The sequence below is a fragment of the Anopheles gambiae genome, chromosome 3 (genome assembly GCF_943734735.2).
Source record: "Anopheles gambiae chromosome 3, idAnoGambNW_F1_1, whole genome shotgun sequence".
In the NCBI taxonomy this organism is placed as follows: Eukaryota; Metazoa; Arthropoda; class Insecta; order Diptera; family Culicidae; genus Anopheles; species Anopheles gambiae.
In genome coordinates, this window is record NC_064602.1 from 59,314,038 (window position 1) to 59,323,040 (window position 9,003).

At 38.4% G+C, this 9,003-nt stretch overlaps 1 protein-coding gene across 1 annotated transcript; it reads right to left on the bottom strand.

Annotated features, from left to right (window-relative positions):
• Nucleotides 1-1,038: 1,038 nt before the first annotated feature.
• LOC4577883 (eclosion hormone) lies at nucleotides 1,039-1,588 on the bottom strand. Its single transcript, XM_001230804.2, has 2 exons — nucleotides 1,419-1,588; nucleotides 1,039-1,356 (listed from the first exon to the last, which is right to left on the bottom strand). Exons 1-2 carry the CDS (start codon nucleotides 1,507-1,509, stop codon nucleotides 1,172-1,174), a joined length of 276 nt encoding a protein of 91 aa, XP_001230805.2. The 5' UTR covers nucleotides 1,510-1,588; the 3' UTR covers nucleotides 1,039-1,171.
• Between the last annotated feature and the right edge of the window lie 7,415 nt (nucleotides 1,589-9,003).

Below are 9,003 nucleotides of genomic sequence, written 5' to 3' on the forward strand. Positions count from 1 at the left end.
AGATTTGAGCGCGGAGTGGAGAGCTTTTTTTTTTAATCAAATGTTGATCGCTAACGTGTCAAGGATTTGCGTCAAGAAGATATCGTGGGAACATGAACTCTATCATAGTGTGTGGATAATAATAGTTCAAGGTGAACTCATACAATACATGGAATGGCCCTATTACTAGCTTATATTTAATAAATATATAGAGTCTGGTCTTTATATGGTCTTTACAATTTCAAACTGGAAAACAGATGTCACTTTTATATTTATACTAAGCATTCCAAATATGACTTCAACTTGAACACTACAAATATTTCACGTTGTTTCAAGTACTCTAATTTCCATACATTTGATTCGGCCAGCAAACCATATGTTACAATTCTGCCCACAATCTGGCCCCAACAAATGGTAGATGTATAACGTGGAGCTTTACAAAAATCACACCAGCCTCTTAATGCTCCTTCCTAAGTGTTTACATACTGTATGAGGCAAAACTCAACCCAGGCAAGCCTCTGTGCTCCACCTAAGGTTTAACGAAACCCATGTAGATCTATGCCTGCCCTTAAACATGAAGATACTGACACTCAAACTATCACAACAGAGGCAAACACTTGATCCACCGAGAAGGTAGCTATAGTAGTTCGGACTGCTGTCTTTTGACCAGATCACTGGGTCCGAATGAAATCCAACTCGACTAACGCCAAGGATGCTTTCCGGATCGGTCCACTTAATGTCAGACAATTGCAACGTAATGGTAGCACTTTACAGTGCTCAAGATTTTCAGCGCTCATACGTCCACAATGAAGGGCGTCCAGTTGCTCGATTCGAACTGTTATGATTACACCAGATCAAGAGCTTCCAGAACTGCTCTTTTAATTGCTTGGGCAAACAAAACGTTCCCGCGATTTTGTGATGCGGTAGATTGATGTTCAATGGTGGTCACCATATGGTATGTTGAGTTCACTATATTATCCAAACACTTGCCTCCACCAGCTACCGAATGGTTGAGCAAATAGAGAGTTCTTTCATTGTTCACGGTCAAAAATTGTAGACTGCTGATGAACTTTTTTTTATTTGTCAATAGGATGTCTTTTATTCAGTGTTTTTCCCAGTGACATTTCGTGGTGCTGCAGCTTTACATTTGTTTATTCCGTGCTTTTGTATGAACAATATTCCTTTAGTTATTTTAGTTCATTTTGTTTAAAAATGGAGCAATTGAACTCAAATCTTCGCAATCTGGAATGGTTTTGCCCTTAAACTGAACACAGGCTTCTGCACATAAATGGCCCTCAAAGAATGCTCCATACATCTTTTTGCACTGGGCACAATTTGTAATGCAGATTCCAATAATGTCATATCCTCCCATAAGTTCTGAAACAATTATTTTGTTCAAGAAATGCTATGATTTATCACAACAATCTAACTCAACTTACCAATCTGTGGGCTAGCCTTAACGGGCGCATTGTTAACAACTACGAATACCAAGAGACAAACACCAAGGAATAGCGCCTTTCCTGAAACCATCTTTATAGGTTTGGATTTCTTAGAAGATTTACGGTCTAATTTCGTAAAAACGAATAGAATGTGCGAAGTGTCTTTGGTTGACTGTGCCACAACTCTTTCAATTCGTTCCTTTTATACCTAAATTGTATCGCAAATCGATGCATCCATCGGCAGTAATTACATATCCTGTCCTCATTTCCTTCGATGAGACGAGCTTAATTACATTTATTTGATTAGTCTACCGACAAGTGAGTTCATGTTGGGATAGATACAAATGTCTATTTTCTCATACACCACAAAAAAGGACATCGCAAGGAAAATAACATGTTAATGGTTTCCTCATGCCCATCAAGATAATATTCAATTTGTTTGAAAATTGTCAATGCACTAAATATCTAACTTTTTGTGCATTTATTTTTATTTGAGATCACAATTCTCTTCTGCGCTTAATTCGTCAAAGCGTGTGACTTGCTCGCTCGCCCAAAATCATGGCAGACAAACTGGCAGCATAAATATTTGAGTGTTAACAAAACAGAAGCAGACAAGTTCTAAGAATGTGTACAAATTGTAACAGTCAACAGCTAAACCATCAATCCCTGCTCACATCAGCATCCAGATCAAGAAAATTTTAAGTGGCAGCAGTTGGTGCACAAATAGGGCTGTCATTTGAATTTCGTCATCCCAGTATTGAGATGAGTAAACCTGATCTGAAGAAAAAAAGCAAAACCCCAACCAAAAAAAAAAAACCCCAAAGTTGGGTCCAACGTATTTCAGTGGCTCCGCGTTTGCACTGCTCAAAGCTCTGTTGATGCCAGAAATTCCGGTGGTTGGAATTTTCGGATGAATTATTAATGATCTTCAAGCCCCCCGTAGCGATGAACTTGTTTGTTCATTTTTTGTGTCAAACCAATGGTACAATACCGGAGCATTGTGTATTTTTGAGAAGGTGCTAGTTTTGGTACATTACAGAAGCGTAGCAATTCGGTGAGGTAGTACTAACGGTATTCAAATGTAAGTTGTAGTCGACTGGATGCAATAGCCCAATGGGAGGTTCATCTGAATAGCATTTCTCGGATGACATCTTATTCTCCAAAGCTTGGTGTGTACTTTAAAAACATACAAATCCATTATTTGTATCGCGTCATGGGTATCTAAAAAAAATTAAGGGTTTCGACACACCTTCCAAATGTGTTGTGTTGTTAGTAAATGAATCAAAACTGAAACGATAAATGAAATGATAACTAATGCGTGGACTGGAAGATTTTTTTTTGCAAGAATATATTACTAATGGATTGTAAAAATATTACCTTTTAACAGCTGCAAGTACCGATTTACCTACTTTCCTTTCTACAGTTGTTCCCATGTTTTTTTAGTAAAAACTCTAGTAAGCTTGTTGTATAATTATTCGTCTGTAGAGATTATAATAATATTCTTCTTCTTCTTCTTTGGCACAACAACCGTTGTCGGTCAAGGCCTTCCTGTACCCATTGATGAAGTGAGCTTGGCATTCTTTGACTTATTGTTACCATAGCAGGATAGTCAGTCCTACGTATGGGGGCACGGTCTATTGGGGACTTGAGCCCATGATGGGCATGTTGTCAAGTAGTATGAGTTCAAGAATAACATTGAATATTTTGAAAAACTTGACAAAATTATCAATAATTTCTATGGTAAAAATATCATCTTTTCTCATATTTTCTTCTTCTTTGATATACTGACTTTGACTTACAAAGTGATGTTGGCCTACATAGATTCTCAAGACTTATTATTATTACCACTAGTTTCCTTGTTACGCGACTCGGTTCAGTTGGAAAACTAACTTAAGTGAAGCAGCCACTGGGTTATCGCATAGATATCTGGCTACTTTAGATTTTTTTTTCAGAAATACGGGCAGCTTATTGATAAAGTTTTTAATCGTTATGTGTCATTATAGAAGATGATAGTTTTATCTTGTTTGCAAAATTCAATAATGAGCAAACATTCAATAATGAAATAAAAATTAACAAAATCTAATCCATTAAGAAAATATGTATTTCAGTATGTAAGAAAGATGTTATAAATTTATCTTTTAGACTAATTTATTCCTTAAGACAAATAATCGTAATCACTCAATTCTCAGCCTACACTTCGCAATGCTTATGAGAATTGTATGAAACATGTAAACAATTTTGCATTTAGCATAGCACACCGATCGCCAATAAAAACAGTAGAAAGTTTTTGCTTATGCATCGGCGGCCGGACAGCAGCTTAGGGGGTGTAAGTATCGTTTCATAGTTTCCAGCGCGACGTGTTATGCTGTATGTGAGAGAGGTCAAAAGTTTAGCTATCGCGAGCGTCTCAACGGAATGTTTGAAATGAATTTTCAATTCGATTTAGTTCTCCTCCGAAGATTATCCATCGTCTCATCGTACCGGTACGCGTTGCGTGGTAACAAAACTGTGAAACTGTGCCGACCGGTACCTACATGTAATAACCGTATATAATGTTCAGTTCCTTGATCACTGTGGCTCAGTGGCCTGTGACTCGGTTTTGTCCGCCCGCTGATCATTGGGGTACCATCGCCAACGCTATCCAAATCCGTCCACCACCAAACACATGGGCGTCGATGTAACACACCCTTCGCATTGCGGTCGTGATCACTTGTTCGCAAGCCCGCTGCATCTATCTCCTTCGCGTAGTCAGTCCTTGGCCAAGTGGCTGAACTTGAACTTCGCGTTGCCTCACCTTTGTGCAGAGGTCTAAGCCCCCTACAATTTCCAAGTTCCGAATTGCCACAAGGAAGCCGAGATATAAATAATACGCCAAAGGGAAACCCCGTTCATCCTGCTCAGAACCACGAAACGATGCTCAGGGTAGACAGTTGGTGGGCCGGAATCATAACAAATCTTTGTTGGATTTGGTGAGAACTGTCTGTGCGAAGATGAACTAGCACCGTACGCCGCCCTGTCGCGGACCACTTTGCTGGTCCTGTACGCTTTGCAACAGATGAAATGCGTGCATATCACCATTCTTAGGGGATGTACTTGGAGCATTGCTAAATAAATGAAACCGAACTGAAACTAAATATTCCATTCCGATGCTTTAAAAGCCAGTCTAAACTTGTGTACGCATGGTTTCCGTTACTACACGGATCAAGCTTTGCGAGAATATGTTCAATATTTGTCAACCTTTCGGCCCAATCTAAAGCCGAGCAGAAGCATTTATCCACCAGTTAGTTCGTTGTTTGATGACTATGATTGGATCTCTTGATCGCATTTCAATTAATCTGCAAACACGGCCACCGTGTTCGGTAAACATTTTTGAACGTACCTCTCGACAGCTCAAGATTCGTTGTTATTATAGCACTTTAGTTTTCGGCAAATCAAACACAGTTCTTAAAGAAACGGTACAAAAACAGTATATTTGACACATTAGAACGTGCTCCATCATTTTTTTTCTTTTTTCTTAAACTTCTGTATTTATTTGTTCGAAAACTTTATACGTTATTTAATCTCCTTCAAAGGATTTGTTGCTTGATTGTTTTACATTAAAATCAATATTTGGGCTAGTACTCCCGTTACGAAAGATAATTCAAATATTTTACATTTTGTAAAGAAAACGTACGTTATGAATTTGCCTACAAGGACTTATATCATGTGAAGCGTATATGCTTCATCGCGCCAAATGGACTTCACTGTTCAGTGCGCGTCTGAAAATAAGGCACTTATTACCTTGTTGTTTATTGCATTTTTTAACTGTGCTAGCTTGAAAACTGTGTTTGCATATTGCAAAGGACACAGAACTAAACAGGTAAACAGGTAAGTATGGCATTCATTCGTCATATACCTACCGAATATTTTTTTATCCTATGCTATTGTTACGGCTTAAAAAAGTTGGCGTGTGCTTTACTATCCTCAAGCAGACGTTACTTTTATGTGCTCAATTGTCAGCTGGTTTTACGATAAGCAAATATTGGATCGATACCTAACTGTTTTTTAATGTCACTTTTTTACTATTGTCTTTCTCTATTATTGGTGGCATTTGGAGAAGGATCTGTTTGGTTTTGCTAAAAAGTGAACCAATGTCGAAATTTTACAACCCATACAATAAACAAATTCGCATAAATACCATGAACGACATGGTCCATTCTGTGTCCCAAAGGCCATTGCCAGTATGGTTCATCTGCCAAAAATCCATATATCACGCCCCGCATTTTGCAGGGTATATGCTATCCGCTTCCGTTTACCTGATTATCAGGCAAACCGTACCCGTTGTGTCCATTCGCCAATTGATGTGCCATTTGTTTTCTGTAGTGCTGGCCAACTTTTAAATCAAACAACAAGATCGGCTGCACCGCACCGTGGCAGTCGACTCGAAAAACAAACCATCGTTCATTCTGGGGGTAGGCACATTTTCGATTAAGACAGTATGCGTTTTCTCTCCGTTTCTCCCAGGCACATTCGTATGCTTGTCGGCTTTCTGCTGTCGGCAATATCTTAGAATGTGTAGGGTATATTTCAGCGAGCCGCAAACCATATTCGGTAGATAAAGATATTGAGGCGAAGCATCCTTTCCAGGCACCGTTACTGTTTTGCCAATTAGGGGAGGGGAAAAATTAGATCTAATTATACGTTTCTTTTGTACTTTGCCTCCCGCACCGTTGTACCGATGGTACGACGGGTAAACACAATGAGTACTTTATTGAATCCCATGAAAGACATACTATACATAAGGCATGAATCAAGCATTGATAGAAACATCGTATATTTAAGAGCTCGTTGAAGCTAATAGCAAGCATGCATAATACGTGTAGGCCCACTCTAATCTCTTCCAAAACACAAATTGTTTGATACATTGGCATTAATTCCAGCCACAGAATGCTCAAAATCTTTTAAAATGAATCCACATGGAATATCGTCAAAAAACACAGTAAAAAGAGATTCTAATCAAAATAATAACATAAAAAAAGAAACGTACCATTTTCTCCTATTTTTTCTTCTTCTCAGAAACTCATCTAGGCTAAAGAAGAAAATTATCAAGGAGTATCACAAACCCTCTTTTTACATAAAGGAATGAATAGTAGAACTCTCAACGCTTGTATTGACTTACAATCAATACAAGAGTAAATTACCATATCTGGAAAATAGGCGCTGACCATTTAAAGCAGATTCTCTTCAAATTAATTTCAACCATCGCGACACATGAGCAGCGAGCTGTAAGTTATGACATCTACCGGTATGTTACTCATGCTAATGATGAGCACAATAAAGTAATAAAACATTCCTAACGGTTGACCATTCACAATGGCCATATAGCAACAACATGATCACCCAGCGGTAGATGACCAATGGCAAATGGGATTCACTATTCAGGATGCTTATTACACATGCTGTCCTGTCCCAAATCAGATTCGAGACTACCCCAGAATCTAGCAGAAACCAGGTCAAAAAGTTTGGTCCAATAATCTATTTAAAAAGCTACACTGTTGAGGGAATGATTACTATAATTCATAAATTATGCACGGGTCTGTTTTGATCTGGCAATGCAAATCATCCACTCTGCTATTTAACACCATGTTGCTTGAAGGCACATTGAATCAAACGGAAGCCCTACTGTGGGCCTGCGTACATTTTCTAGGCCAACGGTAGCGAGAAGACACTCGAAGATTTATGATCTAGGTCCCGAATGTACAGCTTCATAGACTACTCGGTGGATCCACTATGTACAGAAGAAAGGGTAACTGTCAATTGCCTTTAACCCTTTTTCTACTATCTGAACATTTGCTTTGAATTCTCGTAGACTGCACGATGCATCCAAACGCCTGGAAGAATGGAAAAGACAAAGAAAGGATTATCTTTTTATTGCCCGCTGTTTCTAAGTCACACTGCGGTCAGGCAATGCTCCTGCAGATATCGTCAACCCTTTTTCTGTATTGCTTGGCGTTGCTGCGGTGCGATGCATCCTTTTCGCCTTATTTGGGTTTCTTTGAGAAGGATGTTTGCCCCAGAAGGACAATCCCAAAGGAAGTTCCACAAAAAAAGCTAATCCATTATTACCGCATGCTGTTAAGACAAATAGGAATAATAGGATAGGGAAAAATTATAACAGCTATGAATTATGTATATTTGTTTAGAAATAACCGATGATTGCATACGGTATCCGTTCTACGCTTCGGACAGTTTTTTTGTCGCCTTTCTTCGATTGACTCTGGAATTTGCCGAGCTGACTAGAGGTGCTCAAAAATTCCCGCTGAGTTGACCGTTCCGAATTGTTGGTTTAGTTTTTGGGGCAGTCTTGATTTGTCTCAGAGCCTACAACCGTTTATGCGGTTTGGTTATAGTTTTTCTTTATACGGTTGGGTTTTCACACAACCAGCTTTTTGCATATCGTACATAAATCTAGGGCATGGGAGTATAGCTTAATTTTAAATTTACTAGTACGTCAAACACAAGTTAGGAATTAGAACTGAATAAATGTTTAACGTCGATTGTTGTTTTCTTCTAACTTTTTGCTAAATAGTTCATAATGTTTTGTGTACTTGTTTACCTATTCACTCTTTTGTTATTCTTAGGACCTTAGGGATATGCTTCAGAATCTTGGATGCCTGCTTTCAAATCACGTACTGGTAAATATTTGAAATAACGACCCAGTCTCAAGTGATGCGCAAACTGTCATCCTGACATGTTCTACCTATGTTTGCTTTTCAAAAGTAACTTTACAAATCCTTTCATCAACAGGTAATTCTTACAGTCATTGAGCACGCCTTCGTTCAACTCATTGCACATTATGTCAGTGATGAAGCGTTTTTAATTTTATGGAACATTTTCTTGCATTAAAAACAAACTGTTCGATTTTACATATTATCTTTCATTTTTTCAACGCTTTGAACGACGTAACATTATTGGCATGAAAGGCTTGGCAAGACCATATGCTCTATGCTGTACTATACTATAAACCGTTGTATATAAAGCCATGTTTGTTATCTAAAAACACTCATTTGCAATGAAATATGCTTTGCATGTAGATATGCATACCATTCTCAGATAAATGATTTTTTAAAGATACAAATTTAAAACGGAATAAGAAATACGATGACATGTAAAGCGTACTGCAAAAACTAACAATTTCACATTGTAAATATGTTTATAAAAAATGAACCAGCCAAAAAATGCTCTTACCACGACAAAACCCTTGGTCTGGGAGTCATCAATAAAACCCGTCATGGGTAGACAAACCATACCACACTATCCGATCCGAAAAAAAGCATCTCCGAAAAACCATTGCAAAAATGCGTACCTCAGTCGTGTCCTTGCGTGGCATTCCGCACAAGGACACGGGTTGTTTGAATGCCAATCACAAAAAGGCAATGCAGAAAGATGGGATTCAAAAAATGGCAAACATTCAACCAGCAGAAACAATCAACTAAAAGCGAAATGCAAAAAAAAAACCTGAGCGGTACCGGTTTAGTACAGGTAAGGATCAGACGGATGCCTTTTTTATGTATGGCCTGTCACGAAAAGAAGGCGTTCAATAAAA